This window comes from Lissotriton vulgaris, chromosome 1_1, assembly GCF_964263255.1.
Source record: "Lissotriton vulgaris chromosome 1_1, aLisVul1.2, whole genome shotgun sequence".
In the NCBI taxonomy this organism is placed as follows: Eukaryota; Metazoa; Chordata; class Amphibia; order Caudata; family Salamandridae; genus Lissotriton; species Lissotriton vulgaris.
The window spans coordinates 1,672,832,181-1,672,859,238 of record NC_141685.1 but is presented as its reverse complement, the minus strand read 5'-3'; the positions used below and the strand labels follow the sequence as shown (position 1 = coordinate 1,672,859,238).

The 27,058-nt window shown below is 43.9% G+C and overlaps 1 protein-coding gene across 1 annotated transcript in view; it reads right to left on the bottom strand.

Annotated features, from left to right (window-relative positions):
• Positions 1-27,058, bottom strand: part of SLC35B4 (solute carrier family 35 member B4) — a 106,570-nt gene that overhangs the window by 58,264 nt on the left and 21,248 nt on the right. The window contains exon 2 of the mRNA XM_086918918.1: positions 5,116-5,229. Coding sequence (XP_086775044.1) covers positions 5,116-5,229 — 114 coding nt within the window. The remainder of the gene's footprint in view (positions 1-5,115; positions 5,230-27,058) is intronic.

Genomic DNA, 27,058 nt, shown 5'->3' with positions numbered 1-27,058 from the left:
CATAATCATTTTAAACATGGCAGCTCGGCCCATGATCGTGAGGGGAAGAGCCTTCCATCTAAGGGCGTCATCCGCAAAGTTCATAATCACTCGCTGTATGTTATTTTGATAGGATACGTTTCTATCTATGGTCAGGTAGGTAGATCCCCAGGTACGTGAACCTCATCTGTGTGACCTGGAGGGCCCCAGGCAGAGGGGGCCACAATTCCTCCTTTCGCGGGCTGTACAGGAGTGATTTATGCCAATTTATCTTGTATCCCAAAAAGGAGCCATACCTGTCCAGGAGTCTAAACAGTGCGGGGACTGTCGTGGCTGGTCGTGTAACAGAGCAGAACATCGTCCACGTATAGCAAGATTTTCTCTTCCTGAGTGTCGGTTTATGATATTTGAAATCCCCATATCTCCTCCGTCTGCCGGACCACCAGCCCGGCAGTCAGGCGCTGCCACCGTCACGAGCTGCTGGTCACGCTGATGTGCACGCTCATGACGTGCCTACAATGCGCGGGTGCTCTTTCACTTTCCCTTGTTAGCTTCTCTTAATGGTGCACTTTACCAGGCAGCACTTTAATACATCATTAACCAGAAGCTCTCGCACTTGTGGCCTGCCTCTGATTTACTGTAGATAGTAATGTTTAAGATCACTTTAAGCACCATACATGCTCTCAGCTAGTTACGAAACAGTGTTGTGATAAACAGTCAATAATCTTTGTAAATGAGTCCGCCTGGCAGCGCTCGTTCCGAATCAAAGGCCATCCTCGGAGCACCCAGCGATGACAGCGCCAATACTATGCAAAGCGAAGAGGATAAGATTTCACTTTCTACCATGCCTTCCGTTTAAATATCACGACAACTAAGCACAATTTTAATTGGAAAAAATTACGAATTTGGGTGTTTTTAAAGCAAAGCTTTCGCCAAGTTTTGCGGTCACACAAAAAGCGAGGAGTAGCACGCGTGCACTCTCGTGAATGCGCGCGCCTTCACACATTGGCCTTTATGAGCTGTCTGCAAAAAGCATGGCCTCAATTTTTCAAACAAGCATTTTTAGCTTCATATTGTTGAACAGTCGGTCACAGGACCCTGATATATCAGTGCACTGTTGAAAGTGACCATGTACATTTTGCAAAGCATCCTCTTTGTGTCATATTAAAGACACATTGTGTGCACTTGGATGGCTGCGTCTGCCCTCACCTGGTGCAACTTGTTTCAAGCAGGAGACTGAAAACGCAGCTGTGTAGCTTATGCAATGCAAGCTTTCTTTAATGCATATGGACAGTTTAGTTTGTATTTTTACATTGCAGTAAACGATCCCAAACTCAAATGTTGGGCACAAAAAGTATTTTTCCTGTAGTCCATTGATGCAAAGAGTGGGACTGTGAGGCTGTCCAGAGATCGCGGCACTTACAGAGAAGAGATAGTGATCGAGAGAGAAAGGGAAGAGAGAGGAGAAGGGCAGAGAGGGGGAGAGACAGGATGATAGACCGCAGCGGCAGGAGAATGATGAAACAGAAAAACACTTACACACAGATGAAGACATCGATATATTGTGTTTGTTATTTTTACGTGGGTGCGGAGGTATACCAGTAAGTGTGCATGCTTGAGTCTGTGTGTGTGTGACTGAGTCTGTGTTCCCAAGTGTGTGTTTAGGTGTTTGTGTTGTGTGTGTTGCTTGCTTTTATGTTACTTTGAGTGGTTGATCTGTGTGTATGAAAGAGCGTTAGTTTGGACTGTGTAGAACCTCTCCAAGATCACACAAACAGCATTACATTTCCCCCGCCCCTCACCTTCTGTGGAGAGGATGTCCTGTATTCAGCATTCTACCTCAGTGCACCCGACGTCTTGTATCTGAGGGGAAACCTGCTTGGAAAGGGGTTTGTTTCTGAAAAGGCTTGTTATCTTATAGGCAGGTAGGGCTGGTGCACAGTGATTCGTGTCAGTATAAATCTGGCACTCCACATACTTTTCACCAGATTTGACCGGCCTTGGAGGCACCGGCCTGATGGGTAATTTGTTATTTTCTCCATTGCCTGTATATGTTCCGACTGTGTGAGCTAATCTCTACTTCTGTCAGGATGTCTTCAGGTTTGTGTCTCTGTTCTGTTATAGTCTGCCCTCTAATGCTCCAATGATTGTGTTCCCCGTGTCCAACCCCTGGTGTCTCTCCTTCTTGTACACAGTAAAGAAAAGGTTTCCCTTGGTAAGTTTCTTAACTAATCAAGCCCATCGTGGGCCACTTTGTTGGACTTTGGCACGAGTATGAAGGATCAAAAATCTGCTGGATAGCGCCCTTTTTACGAATAACACAGGAAGCACTGAGGAATGCGGATCGGGAGTGGACCAGTTGAGGCAACTACACAAATTCGGGAATTCATCACTGCACGGCTCAAACTGTCCACCCCGTGAAGACGCTCAATTTTGCTAAAAAGATAACATCAAACACGGAGGGGAAAAAAAAGAAAAAAAACGGGATCATAAGAGGGACAGCAGCACCGAGAAAATCAGAAAGGCGGTAAATCCTTAATAAGCGACGACCTATCCAGCAGATTTTTGATCCTTCATACTCGTGCCAAAGTCCAACAAAGTGGCCCACGAGGAACTGATAAAAAAGACCTCATCAGAAACCCAGACCAGCCTTACAGACCGTGACGAGGATGTTCAATATTGAGAAGAACTCCGCACAAAATATGAGATAAAGGAATTTCCAAACCACAAGGCAACCAACCAGTGCCGCCAATCAAGAGAGAGACATATATAAAAAATAGTCTTGAAAAAGATGGCACTAATTTGAAACACAAGCCATCGAAACGCGTCAACGCTACATAATTTGCACAATTGGTAACCGTGCCAAACCTGCAGGTCGCAAGATTTGAAAGCGCCCAGGATTGGTGCCTTGAGATTGTAATACTCGATGTGCTAAGTTTCAATGACAAATGATACTGTCCTTCTTTCTATCTCTCCCCTGTATTGTGTTTATTGATGAATTTAAGGGTATTGTTTTTATAACTAGTATCTTATGTTGATAAATCTTGTGTGATTTAGAATTGTGTATTCTACATATGTTTTTACTGAGTGATCACCTCTATGTTTTTAACAAAACAATAAATTTGATACAAGTTTTTTACACATATGTTTTTGTTATATTTGTTTAGTATCAATGTCCAATATTGAAATGTGGGCTTGATTAGTTAAGAAACTTACCAAGGGAAACCTTTTCTTTACTGTTGACAAGTACCCTATTCCCCTGGTTGCAGGGGTCTCTCTCTACCTACTTCAACAATGTCTCTCCTTCTTGCCAGTCTGTATCCCAAGGTGTCCCCCGTCTCTTCTTCGTCACTTTTATAATGTGTGTCCCATGTCGTGCTGTGTTGCCTTCTGCCCCACTGTATAATCTCCCTCTCCCTGACACCTTGTGTCCCTCTGCCTCTATTGTAGGGCTCCTGGTGTCACTGTTCTTTTTCGTGTACTTAGTTCTACTGTCTCTATTAGTCACTTAACCCAGGTGCGTCACTCTCTGTCCCAGGTGACTTAAATCTCCTTTCCCGTGTTAAATGCGTATGTTCTGTGCCACTGTCTGTTCCCAATTTGTCTCCGGCCTCCTCTCTTCTCGGTCTGTTCTGTCACTGTTCCCAGATCTCGTTTATCCTCTCAAAGTGACCGTTTCTTATGGATACCTCTAACCACAGATTACTAACTTTGGGGAATATTCCCTAGAGGCGCGACTGTATCTGGAAACTTTAAAGCAGTACTCCTGCGCATCAGTAGGTGGTGTCACACAGCTCAGCCTTTCATTTCGCTAGACGTCTCCTGCCCCATTAAAAGTGCAGCCGCTCCTCAGACACGCTATGCTGTAAGCGGTGCAGGGGTTGCCCATTTGTTGCATGGCACGCATGTCTAGAACTCCATGTTCTTTCCTGACGTAATTTTTCAGGCTACGGAGTTTAGGCATTGTTCTATTTAAAGAAATGCAGACTTTGCCCCATTAAATGTCCTGCAGCCCTGCCCGGCAGAATGTAGCGCACACTGTCACCGGGAGGGTATCTGGTGGCCGAGGTGTGAGTCTAGCCGAACCCATGGCACAGTAAGACTACTCGTCTTGAAAAGCTTGGTTTTCAGAGTAGGTTGTTATGTGTAGTGGCAAATCGTTCCACACTTTAGGAGCGATGTGGGAAAAGGCGCGCCTGCCAGATCTGGTTTTCCCTATGTGTGGCATGTTTGCAAGTAGGAGTCCGGACGAGCGCAAGTGGCTGGAAGGCTGGTGAACGCAGCTTTGATTGTTGAGGTCTGCTATGGGCCACTGGAATTATGCGAACAGCGGATGTGGCGATTTTCCACATAATTATAGCCTTGCCGCTTTTGCCACATAATCCATTGTCTGCACATAATCTGCAGATTTGAATCAAAAAGGGTTTTGTTTCTAGCTAAAGGGTCCAAACGTTACTCAAAATCCAGTGACACGTGTTGCTGTACAGTGAAAGTCCCCTAGCAAAGCTGGACCTTTTTGTTTTGTGTTGCTATATTTGGGTATTAAAATAGTACTAATGAGGTCATATCAATTCCCAGACAGTGTTACCAAGTTTAACAAGCATCTGCAATGCAATAGGTCTCGCATTTACGCAAGTTTGAGCTATTGGCATTTTAAATGACGATGCCTTTTATTTATGTTTTGGTTTTAAAAACATAAATAAAAGGCGCTGTCATTTACAATGCCAATAGCTCGAAGTAGCGTAAATGCGAGACCTATTGCATTGCAAATGCTTGTTTATCAAGTAGCTCTCATAATAGACAGTAGCTCTGATTTAAGATGTCCTTCGCCTCTGAATCCCACCTGACTTCACCAAAATAGAAGGTGAAACACCTCTTCTCAGCTGGCTGTTAATTTGGCCTCCTTCAATCCTGGCGATCCAAGACGGAAGCCCCCGGGCAGGTGGCAAGCTTGGGGACACTGATGGAAGGGGCTTTTTAGGGGTCTGTCGAGAGGCAGAATGCTTCATACTTACTCAGTCACTTACTGAATGGAAAGAGGAAGGGGCAATACAACGTGTTAATACATTTTCGCTGTGGAAAAGTCAAAATGATAGTCTTTATTAATGCTTCTTAAAAGAAGTAGGCAAACCATACCTTACTGGAATGAATGGTCGCTTCCTTAGGAAGTCAGCTTCGAAGATGAAACCTTCTATTGCAATAAACAAAAACTGTGCAAACGTCACTAGATTTCCGCATCCTGGAAACTGCCTGTGTTTGGAGGAAACAAATAAAACGTTAGACAGAATCAACTAGAGAGGAAGATAACATACATCAACCAAATTCTTAATGCTTAAATACTGTAAGGAACATGTGGTACATAAATGATGATGCGTAGTCCAGGTGTAGTAGTAGATCCCTCTTTATTAGCAGGTAGATAGGTGGCAAGGTATAAGGTAAGAAGATACAAAGGAGAAACCCCACCAGGAGCGAGCTACCAGCTCCTCAGCCTGAGATGACCAACTGACAATCTCAACACAGTAAGGCACTCAAACATTCCATGATGTCACAGGACATTCTGATGAAGTGGTAGAGAGGGAAAAGATATAGAAATCATTTACCACAGAACACATCTGAAACTGAAAGAATGAAGTATTCCACTCGGAAGTGTTGCATGGATGAGTGTGCATGAAATATACATAATCATGTTGACCAGATAGTTTGTAAATTAAGGGTCCCCCTACTGGGAGGGGAACGCTCCAGTGCACAACCAAAAGGACCGTAGTCTTATTCCATCAATAAGTTCATCAACAAGTTTTTTTATGTGGTTTCACATTTTAATTTTTCAAATTGAATATTTTCTTATGTTCATATTCATATTCTTCTTTGTATATCACGTCAAAGTAGTGTTATGGCACACTCAATACATCCAAATTTATGATCCTCAACAGAGATCCCGATGCATTTCGGGCCTGAGCACTTTTTCAAGGGAATACTTCGATAAATCTGATAGGGGTGCCTCGCGGAGAACCAGCGGGACGGCAGTGCAGTTAGTCAGCGTGCGCGTAACGGTGAAATACCAAAATTATCAGGCCCGAAATGCATCGGGATCTCTGTTGAGGATCATAAATTTGGATGTATTGAGTGTGCCATAACACTACTTTGACGTGATATACAAAGAAGAATATGAATATGAACATAAGAAAATATTCAATTTGAAAAATTAAAATGTGAAACCACATAAAAAAACTTGTTGATGAACTTATTGATGGAATAAGACTACGGTCCTTTTGGTTGTGCACTGGAGCGTTCCCCTCCCAGTAGGGGGACCCTTAATTTACTGTTAATTCTACGCTGCTTGGCCAGACAGCGTTTTACTCTTGTAGCACCCTACAACCCTTCACTCTGGTATTACCATTTTGAACAAACACGCTGTGCGAGCTCCCTCTCCTTGTTTAATGACCAGATAGTTTGGCCAGGGCGCTCTACTCTACACACCACCATAAAAGTGTGCTGACATCCTGCAGGAGAAAAAATGTACTTCTTTGTTCCTCTCAATGTTCTCCAATTTGATTTCGACACCATCCAATACAGCCGAACATTACTGACGCGTATTTTCTAAGAGCCAGCTAAGGTTCTAGTAAAAATGCTCTCTAGTAAATATTTTCCTTTGGGCTCAGATTTCTAAGTTGATGTATTAGGATGAACTTATTCAAAAAATGTGCATCAAATAAATGATACAACAGTCGCCACTACTAATTCCTTGGCCTGCTCATGCAGACAGTGCTCTGAAACGTTTTTCGCACACCCCAGCTAATGTGGTAAATATGTAAAGACGAATTGTTTCAAGAAATGCCATTGTCAATATCTGTCCTGGCCCAGTATCAAGCTCACTCAACTACCGGCGACAACCAGAATTTCAGAAGGAAAAATAAAAACTAGGTTAAAGCAGGCTACAAGTCACCATTCGCTCAGGGAAACACATTTTCCTCCATTTCAAAATACCAGGAACAAGAACAAAATGATAAAGAAACAATTGTCCCTGGTGATGAAGGACTTTCATATTCAAGAACTTTAATCCAGTGAGATGTCCCGCTCTGCCGCAGAATGCCACACTATGCAGCCATTTTATTTAAAGATGAGCAAACAGAGAAAGTTCAAGCTCGGTGTCAGCCCTGAGGCTCGACTCCCAGAGATCTTCAATCTAAAGTTGATCATTCGACAGAGGTCGGGCACACTGCGTACCACCCATCACTCCTACGGGAACAGGGCAGGCACAAAAGGGCAGGCATTATGTGGAACCGTAACTGAGTCTGCACTGTCCTGCTTTGATCACGTATCACATGAGTACTGGAAATTCTTCCACCTTGCATTGGTATTATTCTTTTTCTAGGCTTTGTTGGAAAGGAAACCTCTGTCAGAGCCAGCTCTCACCTGTTAGTAGAGCTCTTAACGCCCTGGGGAATAGCAGTGGGAGAGGCAGTGAATCAGATGTCAGGCTGGAGAGGTCTAGGACAGTGTGGCTTCTGACAAGACCTTTGACTAGCTTTCTGCTCCACTAAAGTCCTATAAGTTACCAAAAGCAGCTACACCCCCGTTATTGACGCAGGCTGTATCTGGCCTTCCAATGTCCAGGTGTCCACAGCCCAGCGATCAACATAATGACTTTAATCATCACTCTGGCTCCTGCTGGCTTTTAGAACCAAATTCAAGAGGTCTTTGACCTCCTAGTGCAGCCCAACCACAGAAGAGGAAGGGAGGGCTCTAGGGGATACAGCTTCACTTTTATAGACCATGATTTCAGCTTTAAGCTCTCTGGCTCAAGGCCTTTAAATTTTTGCATCCATGCAATGATGGGAATAAACGTAGGATTCGATTAATTGCCTACACTTTCGATGCCATAACATGCATTCTTTCAAATCTGTCTGTGTCAAGCCCAAAGCTGGAAGAGTAGAGCATGCTATCTTCTATGCAATGTGGGTTGTTCGTGCGAATTAATGTCTAATCTGCATAAAAGGCCGTTTTCTAAAATGCTGCCGCCCTTCAGAAGTGGGGTAGGAAACTATCAGATCCATTTCAGGAGGCCTGCCATATTCCGCTTGCACCTTCAGGCTGTAGAGCAGGACCTGACTTTAGACTCCAATTATATAGCTTTACATCGAATTTTAAAGAGCATTAACATGAAGAGTTCCAAATTGTAAAACTCCTAAGTGACATTTGAGCATCTGAAGCCAGCGCGTGAAGATGGTTTGCCAAAAGATGACATGCTACCTGTTCCATAATTACTATACAGTGAGGTGGCATTTTTTTTTATTTTTAATATAGAATCTTCACCAACATTTAGATGTGGAGGAAAACAGAAAGGATTGTTTGTCTATACTGGACAAGGAAAAGGATTAATCGAGGTAGCAGAGAAGTGAAGACACATTTGTGAAAGCTAAGAAGTAACTCTCTCACTGACCGCCATATTATTCGGGAGAATGCTTTCTTAACAGTGGGCCTTGGACACCTTTCACTGAAACCTCGTTGACAGTAGCCACTTCAACATTCAACTTCAACTGAATACGTGCGGTCTCAGCTGACAGCATGAAGATGTTGTTAGTGTGTGTGACCATCTAAGATAGCACCACAACAGAGAAGCTTTAAGGGATGGGCAAAGTGGGCAATTGCCCAAGGCTCCCCCCTTCCAAAGAGGAAGTGAACTCTTTCTCTCGTTCTCACGAGATCGAGAGAAAGAGTTTGTTTCTGTATGTAATACCTCTCTCTCTGCCTAGCTCGGAATCTGTATGCCCATTGTCATCCAATGATTATGGGGCCCCTGGTAAGGCATAATGCAATGGTTTTTGATGTACCCATAGTCCTGAAACTTTGGCATCATTCAGGCTAGAATTAGCTGAAACTGGGTAATAAACTTCAAAGTTGTTCCGATCAGGGGCCCCAAGATCTGTTTTGCCCAGGGCCCCAAATCCTTAAGACAACACTGCACCACAAAGACATTCTTTAAGTGTGATCGACTCACGTAGCACCAAAAACACATTCTCAATATGTTTCTGTCTCATTTAGCACCAGAAAGATGTTCTTAAGGAAGGTATAGCAAGGATCCAATTTGGGGACACAGAGCTCTTTTGATCAGGAAAAAAGCGTATCCCTTTTAAAATGATATAACACATCAATAACAAGCGTAGGCAAAGACAAAAGGTCTCACCTTAAAAATGTGAGTGCCGAGCGGTTACCTTGCCAGTGTTGGTCTGTAAATCAAATATTTATAAAAAGTAAAGGAAATAAAAAAAAAATCACAATACTTGAGAATAAGCAAACGCATATCAGCTAATATCTCAAAACTGTGCATTGAATTAAAGAAATTCCGAGCTAAGGTGAAGGAAAGTTTCAATTCTATTAAGGACTCCGAGGCGAAGATTATGCTTAACTTTCTTCATTTTATTTATACAACAGCCACATTAACCCCTTGCATGCTCGTGACGGAACCATTCCGTCATGAGTCACGGCTGGGCTGTGCTGATGACGGAATGATTCCGTCACAACCACCCCCGCGATTGGAATGTCCAGCACAGGGCTGGAATTCCTGCCACACGGAAGCAGTTAAAGTGTGAACAAAACTTCCTTTCCCATAACCAAAGGGAAAAAAATTAAGTTGCAATAAACAAGTCCATAGCCAATCAGGCGCTGAGAATCTCTGCAAAAGGTGCCGTCCCGCTTTTATTCCCCTCTTCCTTCCTGTGACCAAGCAGACTGTAGAAGATTTCACTCATGTTTAGAGGACTCAGGGCCATATGTAGGTAACAGGGAAATACCGATTCCTAAATACCGAACTTACCGATTCGGTATTTAGGAATCGGTATTTCAGATGTAGGTAAGAATTCGGTAAAAAATACCAAATTCTTAATATTCGTTATTACCGAATCTGTAATTGAGATTCGGTAATAACGAATACCTACCCATTCATTCCTATGGGCTTGGAGGCCCATAGGAATGACTGTGAAGACATTCTGTATTACTGATTCGGTATTACCGAATCGGTAATGCCGGGAGGTATTTCAAGGGTGCCAGGGTGTCCAAAGGACACCCTGTTGCACCCCTGAAATGTGCATGCGTGCACATGTGGCACACATGCATGTCCTAAGGGCATGGATGTGTGCCACATGGCACATTTCAAAAAGCAAAAAAGTGCTTTTTGAAAGTAAATCGCTATTTACCACCAACTTGGAATTGGTGGTAAATAGCGATTCGTTAAGGCTGAGGTGCACTGTTTTAAGTGCTACCTACATTGCGTTTAAGGAATCGGTATTACTGATTCCTTAAAGGCAAGGCCATAAGGAATCGGTATTAATGAATCGGTATTTACCGATTCCTTAATACCGAATCCTTCCCTACATCACAAATGCCTAAATACTGGTCGGTAACGGTGAAATTTAACGAATTTCACCGTTACCGACCGGTATTTGGCCACCTACATATGGCCCTCAGTTCCTATAATTTAGAGTGTACTTGTTAACCTTGGGATGTAGATCATCAGAGAAAATAGCGACAGCATAAACCTAGACTAAGCAAATCATGAACACCTGCAGTATAATGAACCATCCTTGAACAGGATTACCAATTGAAATGGAAAAAAGTTACTGACATCCATAAGCGATCCAATAACCTGGGTGGATCATGATTCATCAGATGGTGGGCTAATCCTTGCCTCCGAGTCCTTGATAGAATTGAAACTTTACGTTACGATAGCTAGGACATTTTTCATTCTAAGGCAGGACCCGGAGGAGAGGCTTATTCTAGTTTAAAGCTTATCAACCACCAGAGCCGCACTGGTTTGAAATAAAACCTCTTGATGGTCGAATCTGAGGACCAGTCTGCTGGGTTCATGATATCCTCCAAACGAACCCCAAGAGCAAAAGCTTTTGAGGCCATCGTTCCTTAGGTAGATTGTGCCCAGAACATTTTGGTATCAAAACCTGCTTTTTGCATTACCCACTGCACACATCTCGCAATGGTCGGTGAAGAGACTACCTGGAAAGGCTTCCTTAAAGCAATCAGCAGGTGCTTCTCCCTGTGAGGATGAAGCTCTTCTGTCATGGTCTCATGGGCTTTGTTGCATCGTACGACGCACAACTGGAGCAACTCAGGAAAAGCTTGATAAGTAATAAAGCAGAAAATACATTTAGTCCGTCGAGTGACAAGAAATGTGATACTGTCTGGAGTAAAGGTTCTTCCGTAACGTCTAGGGTGCCGACATCCAATACACTTCTGTAGGAGATCAAACACAAAAGAATGGCCAGCTTGGCTGACAACTATTTGCATGAGAGGTATCGGTTACTTGCCCACGAGGAAAGAAGGTTTAAGACTGGAGACCATGCTTGCGACTTCCATACTGGGGTGATCACTACCTGATCTGTCCTCTGCTTGCGCACCTGAGCTGTCAGCCGCATGATCATGGCGAAGGGGAGAAAGGCATAACCCTGCTCAGTCGACCAATCCTGGAGGAAGGCATCGTTCGCTACAGCTCCAGAGTCAGTCTCCAACTGAAGTACTAAGGAAGCTGATGGTCGTGTCTGGATGCAAAAAAGTCGATTGTGTACGTGCCTCAAAGGGCAGAAAGGGCTTGAAACAGTGATGGAAAAGGTTCCACAGGTTCAACTGCTAATCCTTCACCTAGTTGGCTGACCAGGAGATGCTCCGCTGTCACCGAAACACGATGTTCCAGGTACTACTCCCAGGCCAGATCTGCACAGGCTCTTGATCACGTGTCCCCCAGATGGTTGATATAGCGGACTGCGGCACACTGTCCATCTTCAGGGGAACACAAGATTGCACCCGGTCTCTGGTCACACATATGACTGCAAAGCAACTGCCAATCAGCTCCAAGCAGTTGATATTGACGAACTGTCCTGCAGGGGACCATCCTTCCCGGATGGTGAACTCCCCACAACGAGCTCCCCAACCTGAACCGCAGGCATCTGAATGGATCACTAGATCCTGTTCCGAGCCGAAAATGGCATGACCATTCCACACCTCCATGTGGGAGAGCCACCTATCGAGCCCCTCTTTGGCCTCTTCTGACAGGGGAACATAATGAGAGAAGGCGAGACAGTAGTGAAGGTGAGATGTTTTTAGTCGCTGGAGAGCCCGAAAGTGGAGGGGTGGCAGGAAAATGAACTGAATGGAATCGGCCTATCACCCTGGCGATCTGGCAGAGGGAGGTCTGTGGTTTCGCCCGCATTCTCCTCACCTGGAGTCATATTTTGGCCATCTTCCTGGAGGGAAGGCCCAGAGTTGTCTCTACCAAATTGATATGAACCTCAGAAATATAATGGAGTGAGAAGGGGAGAAACTGGACTTCTCTTGGTAAATAACAAACCCCAGAGACTGAAGTAGATTTGCTGCCATTGCTAGATGATGTAACAGAGCATATGCACATTGATCCATGAGAAGCATATCATCCAGATACACTATCATGAGTACACCGGATGCCCACAAGCGTTCCATCACAGGCTTTAGAACCTTGGTGAAACACCAGGGAGCTGAAGACGGTCTAAAAGGTAGAGAGGTGAATTTGCAAGTTGGTTCCTGAATCAAGACAACTGAATACCATCACCCCGGTGGGGTTCATCATGGAATGTGCCAGGCTGGCCATGATGGAAAACTTTTTTCAGTATGAGGATGAACTATTCCTACAAATCTCGGGGACCTCAATGGGGAGTGTATTTGCCCAGAGTCTTGCTAATCTGTATATGCACCAATTTGAGCAAGACCACGTCCTCCACCACAGCAACCCCTTTTTCAACCAGGTGTTGCTGTGGAGGAGATATATTGACAACGTGATAGTGATCTGGAGAGGCTCCAGTAACGATGTGGAAACTTTTCACAACTGGCTCAACTCAGATAATCAATTCCTGAAATTCACCATGGAATTCAGCAAGGAGAAGCTTCCATTCTTAGACATCCTGATATTCCCAGGAGAGGGAGGTTTACAAACTGAATTGTATCGGAAACCGATGGCACGCAACTCTTTGCTGTCTTACCGTAGTTTCCATCCTCAGGCACTCCGGGATAATTTACCGGTTGGACAGTTTCTGAGAGTCAGAAGAAATTGCTCTTCTAACACTCTGTTTCAACAACATGCAAAGGAATCATCAGTGCAGTTAAGAGAACGACACTATCCGAACCATCTTGTGCGACGTGCATGCAAAAGAGCGTCGAATAATAATCGGGAAGCGCTCATTGAACACAAACGAACAAGAACACCTCAAGACCGTATGACTATGGTGCACACTTTTAGCACCCTCTCTAATGGGGTCAAGAAAATCGTCCTGAGACACTGGAAAATACTGAATACAGTGTCGGGAGACGTCCCTCGTCCTCTCTTTGCTTTCAAGAGGGGCCCCAGCATTAGAGACAACCTAGTACACACCAGACCGAAACACCATCGAAGAGAAACCACCAATACTCTATGGAACACCAACCCGGTACGGGGTCATTATCCATGTGGAGGATGCGCTGCTTGTCCTCAGACATATAAAACCCTGACGATAGATATCGGGACCAACAGACCGTGGCGCTTGAATACCCACACAAACTACAATTCCGAGAGGTTGATCTACATCAGAGGTCTTCAAACTTTTTGATGCCAGGACCCCCTTGTAAAACCTTTTTAGGCGTAAGGACCCCCTTCCGACAAAAGATTTTAGAAACTGGTACTCCTCATCATCAACAACTATCTACAACCATAAATGCGCCTGTTAGACCTCATCACATCCATCCATCCATCCATCCATCATTCATCCATCATTCATCCACCCACACTTCCACACATCCATCCATCCTTCACCCATCCACCCTTTCATCCTTCCTTCCATCCATACATCCATCATCCATCCATCCTTTCATCCTTCCATCCATGCATCCATCCTTTACCTATCCACCCGTCCATCCATCCATCCACCCATTATTCATCCACCCGCCTTTTCACACATCCATCCATCATTCATCCATGCAACCTTTTATCCATCCATACATCCATCCATCCACCCTTTCATTCTTCCATCCATACATCCATCCTTTACCTATCCACCCGTCCATCCATCCACCCACCTTTTCACACATCCATCCATCATTCATCCATCCATGCAACCTTTTATCCATCCTTCATCCATCCACCCTTTTATCCATCCTTCATCCATCCACCCTTTCATCCTTCCATACATCATTCATCCATCCTTTCATTATTCCATCCATACATCCATCCACCCTTTCATCCATACATCCATCCTTCATCCATCCACCCTTTCATCCATCCATCCTCCATCCACCTTTTCGCACATCCATCCACCCTTTCATCTTTACATCCATCCACTCATCTTTACATCCATCCACTCATCTTTACATCCATCCACTCATCATTCATCCATCCACTCATCATTCATCCACCCACCCACCTTTTCACACATCCATCCTTTCATCCTTACATCCATCCATCCTTCCTTCATCCTTCCTTCCATCCATCCATACATCCATCCATTTACCCTTTCATCCTTCCATCCATCCTTCATCCATCCATCCACCCTTTCATCCATCCACCCTGTCATCCATCCTCAATCCACCTTTTCACACATCCATCCATCCTTCATCCATCCGCCCTTTCATCTTTACATCCATCCACTCATCATTCATCCACCCACCTTTTCACACATCCATCCATCCTTCATTCCATCCATACATCCATCCACCCTTTCATCCTTCAATCCTTACATACATTCATCCTTCATCCATCCACCCTTTCATCCATCCATCCATCCACCCACCATTCATCCCCCACCTTTTCACACATCCATCCATGCAACCTTTTATCCATCCATCCTTCATCCATCCACCCTTTCATCCATCCATTCATCCTCCACCCACCCACCTTTTCACATATATATATATATATATATATATATATATATATATATATATATATATATACATATATACATACATACACACATGTACACACACACACACATGTATGCATGTGAACAACCCGAATGACAGAGTGCGAACAGCTAATGTGCGTGTTTATTTAACACTTTTTTATGCATAAAATGCATCTTCCTGTCTAAAGCTACAAACATCATCAAATGCCAGTTTTGAATTCCGAACACAATTGCTGAAATTTCGCATAATTGTGCAAAGGAAGTTAAGCAGACTTTGAACACCCCCAGTTATAATGCGGAGAGGCTTGCAAAAGGACCACACATGTTTCACTCACCCCTTTTGCAGGTAATGTCATGCAACAGACAATCCAAAGGATGATTGAAAGGTTTTCTCCATGTCTGTTTGTTTCAAACGAGTGTTGTCATTCTCACACAGAAATCCCAATTATCATGCGGGCGGGGGGGGGGGGCAAAAAATCACGGACAGCGGAGTGCTGGCAGGGGGAGAGTGGTGCAAAATCCATCCAAGGACAGCAGAATGCGGGCAGGGGTGTGCGAAAATGCACAGACAACGGAGTGCGAGGGGGGGTGGGACCCAGGAGAGGTGGCAGAAAGCAGGCGAGACCAGCAGCCACCATTCCACTGGCACACTAAGATACCTACACGTTAAACTAGCGCTATATAAAACGTTACAAATTAAAATAAACTCCACAGCGAAGTCCATTGAACTGAAAGGGCTACAGCCTCCTCCCCCAGCCCCCCCAGCTTGTGTATGTGAGCCCTGCTGAAACAGCCTCAGGGACATATACAAAGGCACACCAGAGTACTTCACAGGTCTTCAAAAGACCTTTACTTGTTAATGAGGCTTTAATGTTTTTCACACCTTGGTGTGAATAAGGCCTCCGCCGTGAGCACCCTCAATCAGCCCGACGCCAGGAACTGCACTCTGACAGAATCGGCGACCCCCTTCCCAGGACTCCACGACCCCCCTGGGGGTCGCGCCCCACAGATTGAAGACCTCTGATCTACATGATTACGTGCCCATGTATGCTTACATATATTGGCCACACTACCAGGAAGATCAAGCTCCGCATTAGCGGACATAAAAGCACCATTCGGTGTAACAAGCAATCGACCTGCCTAACAAATCTCTTTCTGGAATTTAAACACAAGGCAGACGAATTGAAGTGGGTAGTATTGGAACAGCCATTTATCCCCCCTCATGTAACTGATGTGTCACGTTTCTTGTTTGTGAGAGAACAACGTTGGATTTTTAAACTTAAGACCGATGTTAGGGGTCTGAATGATAACATACCATGGGTTTCAATTTAAAATATATATTACCCAGATGACCCAATGAACCAATAATGAGCAAGGCACAGTCGAATAAGCCCACTGTATGTTCGCAATAGATCGTTTGCAACCAGACTTTTGCGGTCTTCTAGGCTGAACCTAAAAAGGTGTAAGAAACCAGGGCATGACAGGGGTGGGGAATTCCTATCTCCCGACACCCAAGACATCAAGATTTCTAAGGAGGGCAAGAGGTTTTAATTTGTATTTTGTCCAAAGGACAAGTAGACAGTCTTCTCTGTAATCCGATTCAATGCTGTTCAACCCTGTTGGTCACAGCCATGTTAATAAGTAGCTCTGAGCAGTTTAATGGCAGTGTAAGGGCCAATGCAAAAGCTGGGGCCTGCACTTTATTTTCCCCAGCACAGAAGAACAACATGATAAAGCAGAACTCAAAGTTGCAGCCAGCTCCAAAGGCTCGTGTGGCTCTCTGGCCCGCCCCTGTTCCTTTTATTTTCTTTCAGCATGAGACAAACATTGTGCTTCTGCAGCTCCAGAACACTCACAGCACTTGCATGTAAGAGGCTGCTTTATCTGCCTCTTGGCCCCTTGCCCTGAACTGTATGACCCCCTGCCTTTTAATCTCTGCTCCACTCTTGGGCCTCATACAGCCAAGATCCCTGTTCATCTTCAACTCACTTTGCTTTCCCTTCCCATGCAGCTTGTGCACCCCCTTCTTTGCAATTTGCCTTTCCTGTACACCTCCTATTTTGCTTTTCCTGTACACCTTATGTTTCACCCGGTGCCTAAACCTGCTAATCCCACCCCACCACCCTCCACCGCTCTCTCTGACAGCCCTTACCCGCTCCCCGTGGCCTCTCATATCTTACCTCATCCAGGGCTTACATTAAAGCTCATACATTTCTCCATGAGGCTTTCATGCAGGCCTAAGGCCACCCCCATTTCTATCCTTGCACTAGGCCCTCCTCTCACTTTGTGCATGCACCAGGGGCATTTTGAACACACTGCCGTAGCAACTACAGCAGCTGTGGAGTTCTTCATGGGCCTCTTCAGTCTGCAGGTCCGCACACAAAAGCCCATAATGGATTTAAAAGGGGTGGGTGACAGGGTGAGAGAGTGATAGGTTGGATGGATAGATGCATGGATGAATCAGTGAGAGGGTGGGTGTATAGATGCATGGATGAATAAGTGAGAGTGGATAATAGATGCATAAATTAATGAGTGAAAGGGTGGATGGATAGATGCATGGATGAATGAGTGAAAGGCTGGATGGATAGGTGCATGGATGAATGGGTGGAGCGAAAGGGTGGATGGATAGATGCATGGATGAATGAGTGAAATGATGGATGTAAGGATGGATGCGTGAAAGAATGGATGGATAAGTGCAAGGGTGAATGAAGGGATGGATGGGGTGAAAGTGGATGGCTGAATGAAATGGTGGATTAATGGGTGAGAGAGTAGATGAATGGATGGATGGCTGGGTAGGTGGATGAATTAGTGGGTGGGTAGGTGGTTGGCTGGGTGGAAGGGTTGATGGATGGGTGGATGGGTTGATGGATGGGTGGATAGTTGAGTGTAAAGGTGGATGGAGGGATTAATGAAAGGGTGGATTGATATATGAGCGAAACAGAAGATGGATGAGGCGAAAGGGTGGGTGGATGAATGAGAGAAAACAAATGGAGGAAGTGAAAGGGTGGAAGGATATACGAGTGAAAAGGAGGATGGATGGATGAGTGAAAGGATGGATGGAAGGATGAGTGAAAGGGTGGATTAATATGAGCGAAAAGGAGGATGTGTGGGGCGAAAGGATGGATGAGCAAAAGGATGGATGAGCAAAAGGATGGCAGGATGGATGAGTTTGATCGATAGGTTTGGAGATGGAAGGATAGGTTTGAACAGTGGCTTCGTGAACGCCCCACTTTAGCAGCTACTGTATAGATGGAGCTCTTGATGGGCCTCTTCTGTCTGCAGATCGATAGACAAAGGCTCATAATTAATGTGAAAGGGTGGGTGTGAGTGAAAGGATGGATGGGTAGATGTGCGGGTGAAAAGATGAGTAAGTGCAAGTGTAGCTGGCTAAATGGATGGATGAATGAGTGACAGGGATGGTTGAGTGACAGGGATGGTGGATGGACAAAGGATGTTATAATGAAGGAAAAGGTGGATGGATGGATGGGTTACAGGGCGTATGGATTAGGGAGTGAAAGGATGGATAAGTTTAAAGGATAAATGGATGGATTAGTGGAAGGGTGGATGGATGAGTGAAAGGATGAATGGAAAAGTGAAAGGGATGTTGGATAGGTGGATGAGCGAAAGGATGGACGGTTGGCTGAAATGATTAGGTTGGAGATGGATGGGTAGGTTTGGATATGGATGACCGGATGGACTGACGAATCAACAGATGGACGAAAATATTGGTGAAAGGCTAATAGATGAAAGAATGAATGGATGACAATGTAAACGTGAAATGCTAGATATCAGTGGGTGAAAGGATGAATGGATAGATGCTTATATGGAAGAGGCAAAGCAATTCTAGAGAGGATTCCAATGATTTTATTCGCTTGCTTGGTGGCATAAGACCTTTGGCTCAAAGTGGGGAATATTTTAATTTTCTGGTTACTCACTTGGCCTGCTCTATGCTCCTTTCTCTACCTGGGGATTATCAGGTAGGCGTGGTGCTGTTTGCCAGTGCGTTCTTACTAGACAGCCAGTATTTGTGCTCATAAAGGCCACATTGCCATAGAAATTCCTAGCACTGAACAAAACTACTTTGTAAAAGAGCAAAATGCTGTCACACAGAATGAAGCCAGCAGATAGATAGGAAGAGAAAGCATTTTAATAAAAACAAAAGGTCTTGGTTAACTCAGATTGAATTAGGGGCTCAAACGTTAAAGAAAGTAACAAAAGTGCACCCATGATAAATGTCCTTCTATTAATGCATATTTATGTTTTTCATGAATTCACATGAATTTCCGTAAGTACGCCAGAAAACCGGAATCCTAGAAAATATTTGTGAATTGCATTTTAGCATGAGCAAAGATGAATGTGCCCCAGTGGTTCACTTTTTTCTCCAACCCCATTTTTCCCAGCCCTGGAAGAAACTTTACTTCTGCTGTTGTCGGTGGTAAATTTCCAACCTTTCTCAGTATGGGAAAAGATTAGAGAAGAGCTGGTGAAAAACCCCAAAAGTCAAATCCTTCTATAGTATTAGCCTGACGTTAACCAGAGAGGCTATTATCAGAGCTCTTCTATAATGAGATTCCTGCCATTATTTTACGGCACACTACGTGGCACCAAAGGGACAAGTGGATTTTGTTACAGGACAAGTAGATTTATGAAGCTACTTGTCCCATGGACAAGGACATATTTCATTAAATTCCACACCCCTGGCATGAGTTCTAAAAAACAGTAGGGTAATAGTCAGTATACACAATCGGTAATTCGCCATTTTGCTGGGATTCTGCTCTGGAATAGAACTATGCTTGGAATCCTAGAACATCGGTATGTAGGGACTCAATCAGCATACCACCTCGGCATCCATAAGTCCGAGTCGAACTAGCCATAGTGCCTAACTTGCCCTCCTAACCTTACCAGAGAAACAAGTGATTTGGCACCAGCGGAACACCACTCTCTCAACCCTCTCAAGAATCGCTGTAACAGGACACACCCTTTCGTTCTCTCACTCATTCTTGTCCACAATGAGCTAACCAGGAGACACGAAGAAAGTTTAGAATATTTATTTAAACTTTCGTGCTCTGAGATGCAGGATACGTGCCACAATTCGAAAACAGATGCATAATAAAAATACTGTTAGCTAATAATCCATATACCATGAAAAGCGCTGTCATTTTATAGGACAGATTGCTACTAAAGCTAAATGATTATATGAAAGATCTCTGGTGTTACTGGCAGACCCCGTACCTTAGCATACACAGATGGACGCTCCACATCTCAGCGGAGGCAGTGCTCTTGTGTCAGAACTCTCATTCCATGTGTCTGTCTGTGGCTCATGTACTCATCTATATGATAGGGCATGTGTGCGCATAAACAACAGCTGCATTCTTGTGTTATGTCTAGGTGCTAATGCCTGGCCATAAAGAATAACAAGGGACATTGTTGTTTGACCTAGTCAGTGGAGGTCAGGCTGAATACCAGGAAAGGAAGGGAACGCGAAAACATATGCAGGTTCTGTGTGAAAGTACAATGTAGCACATAAGCAAGCTTGTTTATATAGTAACATGTGCAAAACAAAATAAGGCCGACAACATGTACAGTTTGGCTAATATAGGGAAAACTACAATAGGCAATGCAAGGAACACATGATAGCCACATGGATTTACATTTGCGTTCAGAGAAATATATATCTAGTTGAGATCTGGGGTGACGTACGTGCTCAAGTATCAATTAACTGTGACACAGTGAAAACCATAACAAAGTGCATGAGGTCTATGGTCATGCTTATGCTTCATCAACGTGTCTGAGGGCACAGGAGCATGATTTACATTCTCTCATCTGACGGATCTTTTTAAACCGACTAAGATGAAAAGAGAGTTAACAATAATAAAACAATTCAACTTTTGTGATCCCATTTGGCCCCACAATAAGAACAAGGAATCGTTAATTGAAGTTAAGAGGTTCATTTCCAATTAACAATCAAACCAATGTATATGCATATCAAAAGAATATTAAATAGATACAGGATTACACTTGATAAACTGAAACCCCACAACAGGTTTAGTCTCAGAAGGATAAGGTAATAGTTACTCACAGCCACAACAATACAGAGAACGAGAAACAGAAATAGATCTTCCATAAAGAAACTTGGATATTCCCTCCTAACATAAGCAAGTTCTAGAATCATCTAAGCAAGGTTCCAAGTCTAGAATAAGGATGGTTTCTAGAGTGGGGTTTCAAGGAAATTCGGAAATGCAGGAAGGGGTTAGCACAGTAAAGACTGCAGTCGACGTCTCCCAAAATTTTAAAAAGTGTTTTCCCTGAAGCTTCACACTTGCAAGAAAAAGTGAAGCAGAGAGGTCTGTATCCCTTCAAGTTCAACGTAATCGGATCTAACTTCTAACAGTGTGAACACTAATTAAAACAAACAGACACTTCCACGACAATCATATCTCTTCCCACCACTACAGAGACCAACCATCTCCATCCTCACGTTGTGCAACTGTAACATTGCCAGACTTTCCCACCCACAGAACTTGGACAGATGCCGCAAACTTAAAAATGCCTCCGTTCCTGCTATGCAATGAATAGGACACTTCATCTGCTCGTTAGGTCTTCACGTTTCTTGCCAAGATTTCTCTACTCGGGGCTTGCGATCAAGAAACTAATACAGACAACGATACTCCTTTTCTCTAGCTAATCAAATCTTGAGATCGCATCTGCAAAAGAAAAAACACGCTAACCAAGCAAAGCATGTTTCGACAAAACAAGGCCTTTCTTTAGTCAGGCTAGCATTAGCTAAACATTTAAATGTGCACTTCAAATACATGGTTATACTTGTGCACATATAGTTCAAAATGCAAATGTGTATAAAAACATACATGATTGCACTTTCAAATATGACTTTCAGAATATTTGCAAATGCGACAAAGTATAAGTGCACCATGAATACAGAATACATCTTCTACATCTGTGGACTCAAAGTACGGCCCAGGGGCCGCATGCAGCCTTCCTGGCCATCACATGTGACCCCCTAACTGAATGACTGCACAGGGCTGCTGTTTACTTCAGAAAACGCTAAACATTAAAAATATGTTAAATAAACGGGAAAGCATTTATTTATAGGCTAACTGAATTAAAAGAAAAGAAGCAAATAAGGTAGCCTGCAAAACTTAATTTACGAACGTATTCTTTTCTTAATACATCTTGAAACTAATGTGTATAAAAATATGATAAAGTTTCTTCAAAATTCAAAAAGTATTTCATTAACATGTAGGAGGGTTACACCTTAGTACATCAAACTAGATAAGTGCATTCAGAAGTATTTTATTTAAAACTTATAGTTTAAAAAAAGAAGTGTAGAAATATTCATGCCTCCTCACACCCTGACAACAATGCCAAGTCTTGCCATGTGGAACCCTCTGGGGTTGTCAAGGTTGTTATTATACATGGACAACATTATAGTTTATTAAATCAAACACAAGAGGTTTGTACACCATTTATACTGAACTCATGTATTTCAATGTGCTCTTATATATCATAATGAAGAAAAGGAGGCACAGTGAAATTAGGCAATTGCCTAGGATCAAACTAGTGGGTCAAGTTGAGAAGCCGGGACTGATCCTAGGTTTTCTGGTTTCAAGTTGTGCAATTCTATTTAATTTCAATTCAATAATCAAGTTACTTCAGTTTTACACTTACCTCGCCCAAGGTAGCAATAGTAAGCAGAAAGGCTTACACCAAGGTGTGGTCGAGAGATAGCAAATCAGATACATAATAACACAACATTGCCAAATTGTTGACTCTCCTAGAGACTAGGGGCTTAATTTAGAGGGCAGTATGGAAAGAAACCCTGACAATAACTCCATGACTCACAGACCATAATTTGTGGATCCTGGGGAAATGTTTTGAGGACCCGTTTTCTACATCTTAATGTTTTACTGAACATTAGTGCACATGCTTATGAAGGTACTATTTCTCAGTAGTTACATTTCCTTAATGCGTTTATATGTTCACACGCGTTAATCTTATTAAGGCACACAGTAGATACAATGTCAAATAAAAATGGAAATTGTGCCCTGATGACGTGTAAGGGAAGAAGTCTAAATTGCACTCCTCCAAAACTAACCTTAATCGCACAGAAAAGTTAAAATAACAATTATGATCTCATTACTCTGTGTAAATCACAGGTATGTTTCCCACTTACCAAAATGTAACTGACCTTAGAAATTATGCAAAGTGACAAAGTTTTTTAAATTGGCAGCTTTATTTTGACTCTGCTTAACCAGAGCAAATGACATGTGATGTTCTTTTGCAGGTAAATCATCCAAGGACAAACCTCGCCTGGGTCATTCTCATTGATAAAAAGGATGCGATCTGTGAAATGGATAGTTAAATCACCTGAGGCCACACAGCAAACGTATGTGATGCCATACCATCCAAGCAAGTAGCTGTGGTGGAAAGTGACACTCTGAACACCTCCCAGTCTCAGGCCAATAGGAACAGGCATCTCCACTTCAAAACATAATGCCGACCAGTTTCTAGTCTCACTCAAAACAGCGTTCCTCCGCCTAAGTGAGCATGACGGTTTGGCCGGCCCAAGACGGTCAGCCAAACCGCCATGCGCACTTATGGTGCAGCAACCACTTCTCCTCCCTCTAACGTCACGCAATCCCAGCCCCACTCGCACGAACACACAGCTTGCAGCCAGACTAAAAACTAAATAATAACGTTCAGTTATTATCATTTTATTTTTCCTTTGCACTGCTCTCACAGCAGAGGGGCTATGCTCCTCCACTTTAGCAAAGGAGCCGCTGCAGACTACTTTTTGTTTATGTCTGCAGCTACAGATCTATGTGCATGTTCCTCACATTAGGTAGGATGTAGGGGGCAGCGGCATGGTCTCTGCGTACTCTGATCGTACGGAGGAATCTGCTAACTTCCTTGGGGCTTTAAGATGGTCAGGTCCCTCAGGGTCTCAGAATGGCAGGAATTAAAAACAGACCTAAGAGCAGGTCTCTATTGGGGCCTATATGCATGTCCTTAACTTTACTCGAAAATACACACTCTCCTGAATACACATCCTAGCAAGGACAATATACACATGAAAACTTGTTGCCCTTGACCCCAAACAATATGTCCTGGGCGTAGGGCTATAGGAATTCCACATCCCTAAAAGAGGGTTGTGAAGAGGAAACAAATATAAAATGAGTATCGACTTAAAGCAGATAGTGAATGGCTACATGTTGCTGTGCGACTGGTGTTGGGTTAACATGAGTTACCCCACCCTTCTTCGTGGATACAAAGGTGCCACCGGGGTAGGCATAACAGCCAGGATGCACGCATCAAAAGACTATTTTTGAATAAAAAAGATGAATTGAGGATTGCATTGACAAACTGGTGTGCTTCCCACCCCCAGTTAATTGTTTTACAAAATTACCCCGTTATGTTGGGATAGCACCCGTGAGCAAGAATGATTCACATAAAACAAATGTGTTTTTCATAACATGTATCTACATTGACGGAGGAAGAATTGGTTCGGGTCATTAGCGATGTTTTTATCAGGATGAATTGAATGACATATATAGTTGTGCACATTAGTCTTGATTAAGACATGGAATGGATAAGAATACAAGCATCAAAGATTTAAAAGATTCCGTAATGTGTCGCTTGTTTCAATGTGAATAGAGGATTGTGGGCAATGTAGTTTGGGTAACAGACGTTGTGAATCTAAATGCAATCGTGAAACACGTGGGATGAACGGGCCTATTAAGTGAAAGTTTACAATGAGCTTGCAATTTAAATGAAGGGGATTCAATAGGATGCCATTTCTTCATTTGGGACGGAGCGTAACTGGAGTGATTTTAGTGTCCATGGCAGGTATGCAGGATGTGATAACGTAGCAGGGAGGAAGACTGTTTAATAATGTGAAAGAAGATGGGAGCATAAAAACATGAATACTTTGGTTAATACAAGTAGTATGAGGAGGGAGAAAGTGGGGAGGCTACATAGGTGTAAAGGGCATAAGATCGTAGATAAGCATGAAGACGCTGAATATGAGATGTATTAAGACGTTGAATAAACTTCGATGAAAAAATGCGTTAATATTCACTGTAGAGAGAAATGTGGGGCCCGAGAGTTGAAACACGTTGTTTTATAAGCACTGTTTGTTCATGTCAACGCGATAGGTTATAGATTACTTTGCGCATTAAGGTGGTTTGACAGAATTGGTGTTAGGAGAAAGTGATTAAACATTATGAAAATTTCATGACACGTTCGATTAATAACAAGATTTTGATGTTAGTGCACATATGATATTGATTATTCGTTTTAATTGTCATTTATAGTGTTCCCTGACGAAGGGCAGTGAGGTGCCCGAAATGCATTGGAGTTTTAAAAATAAATATTGCTTTGGACGAACTTCTGCATTATTCTTGTTTGAACTTGAGGTCCAGAGGGCACGGCTCGAACAACAGAAATCTGGAAAATGGCAGAATACACCCCGCATGTGGATGAGAATTGGAATTACATAGAAAGACAGAAAAAGAAGGAGAATAAATATGGATAAAAAAATGTTTAAAAGACGGATAAAAAATGAGTATCGACTTAAAGCAGATAGTGAATGGCTACATGTTGCTGTGCGACTGGTGTTGGGTTAACAAGAGTTACCCCACCCTTCTTCATGATTGTTTAAGCCACGCCCTTAATTACAAAGACCACGCCCCTTTTCGAGACATCTACTTTTTTCATCCCACTTAAACCCTGCCTCACCCTGTCCAGGGAAACAGCCTGAACACTTGAGTCTGGTCAAAAATCCAGAGATGTGCCTTCCGTAAAACAGCTATCCACTGTCTCCACTACTTCAATCCCTGGGGTTAGTGGTTACCAGGGCTCGAGTCGGGGTACCACGGGGGTGGACGGCGTCCCCCCACTTATTTTACCAGGAGCTCGGGAACTGGAGCAAATAGAGGCACACATTCACTCTTTGGCCTCGCTGGGGCGATATCGGAGCTCATTCAGAACACTGCTCACGCGCTGGCTTCTCTGATGCTCATGCATCTAAGGGGTGAGCGAGGGGAGGCAAAGAGTCTGATGGTGCAAGCCACCTTACATGACGTCACTTCCTGTTGTGGCGTCAGCGTCCCCCCACTTCTTTTTTTAGGACTTGTGCCCTGGTGGTTACAGTGATGGAAACCAGCCAGGACCCTATCCTGCGGTGCCCTGCACTCCCATGGGCAGTACAAAAAGGCATTTGGTATTCGTGTGAGGGGTCACTGTGGGCGTGGGCGCCGGGTTACTTCCTAATTAGGTTTTAATTATTTTGAAGCAAACGCACACACCATGTCCGGACAGACCGTTTATTCCACAGGCATTTGTACTGAAAGCCCAGGGCCACTCGTGGAGGCTCTGTCGCTTCCCCGAGGTCCAGTGCAGCAGGCACAGCGGGCTTCAAGAGACTGAATAGCAGGGAAGATGGGGAGAAGTAGAGAGCAAACGATCAGCGATCAGAGAGGGGGAAGAGAGACAGAAGAGAGAATGTATGAATGGAAAGAGAAAGACTGCACGAGTAGAGGGAGTAAGCAGCTTTGGTTGGCTCACTTTTGCCATGACTGATTTGATTCCTCCAGCCCAGCCGTGGCACACACTGGCATGGACTACGCTTTACCACTATCCTGCATATTTTCACGTTTTTTGACTTGTCAGTTGTATCGAATTCTTAAGGCAATACTGCATGAATGTTTAAGTTCCCTAATAAATGAACGTTACAGAACAAGTTCTACTGCTTTAAAATGGGGGAGCATTGGAACACAAGCTCGCCTTAATGTCACTCAACCAATCAACATTTGTAGAGCGCGCTACTCACCCATGAGGGCCTCAAGGCGCTGAAGGGTGAGGGGGGGGCAGCAGCTACTGGTCGAACAGCCAGGTCTTCAGCAGTTTCCTGAAGATGAGCAGGTCCTGTTGTTCTGCGCAGGTGGGCGGGAGGGTGTTCCATGTCTTTGCGGCGAGGTGGGAGAAAGATCTGCCGCCTCAGGTCGTTCAGCGGATACGTGGTACGGTGGCGAGGGCGAGGTCTGCGGAGCGTAGCTGGCGGTTCGGGGTGTAGAAGGACAGTCGTTCGTTGAGGTATGCTGGACCGGCGTTGTGGAGTGCTTTGTGAGTGTGGGTATGGAGTTTGAAGG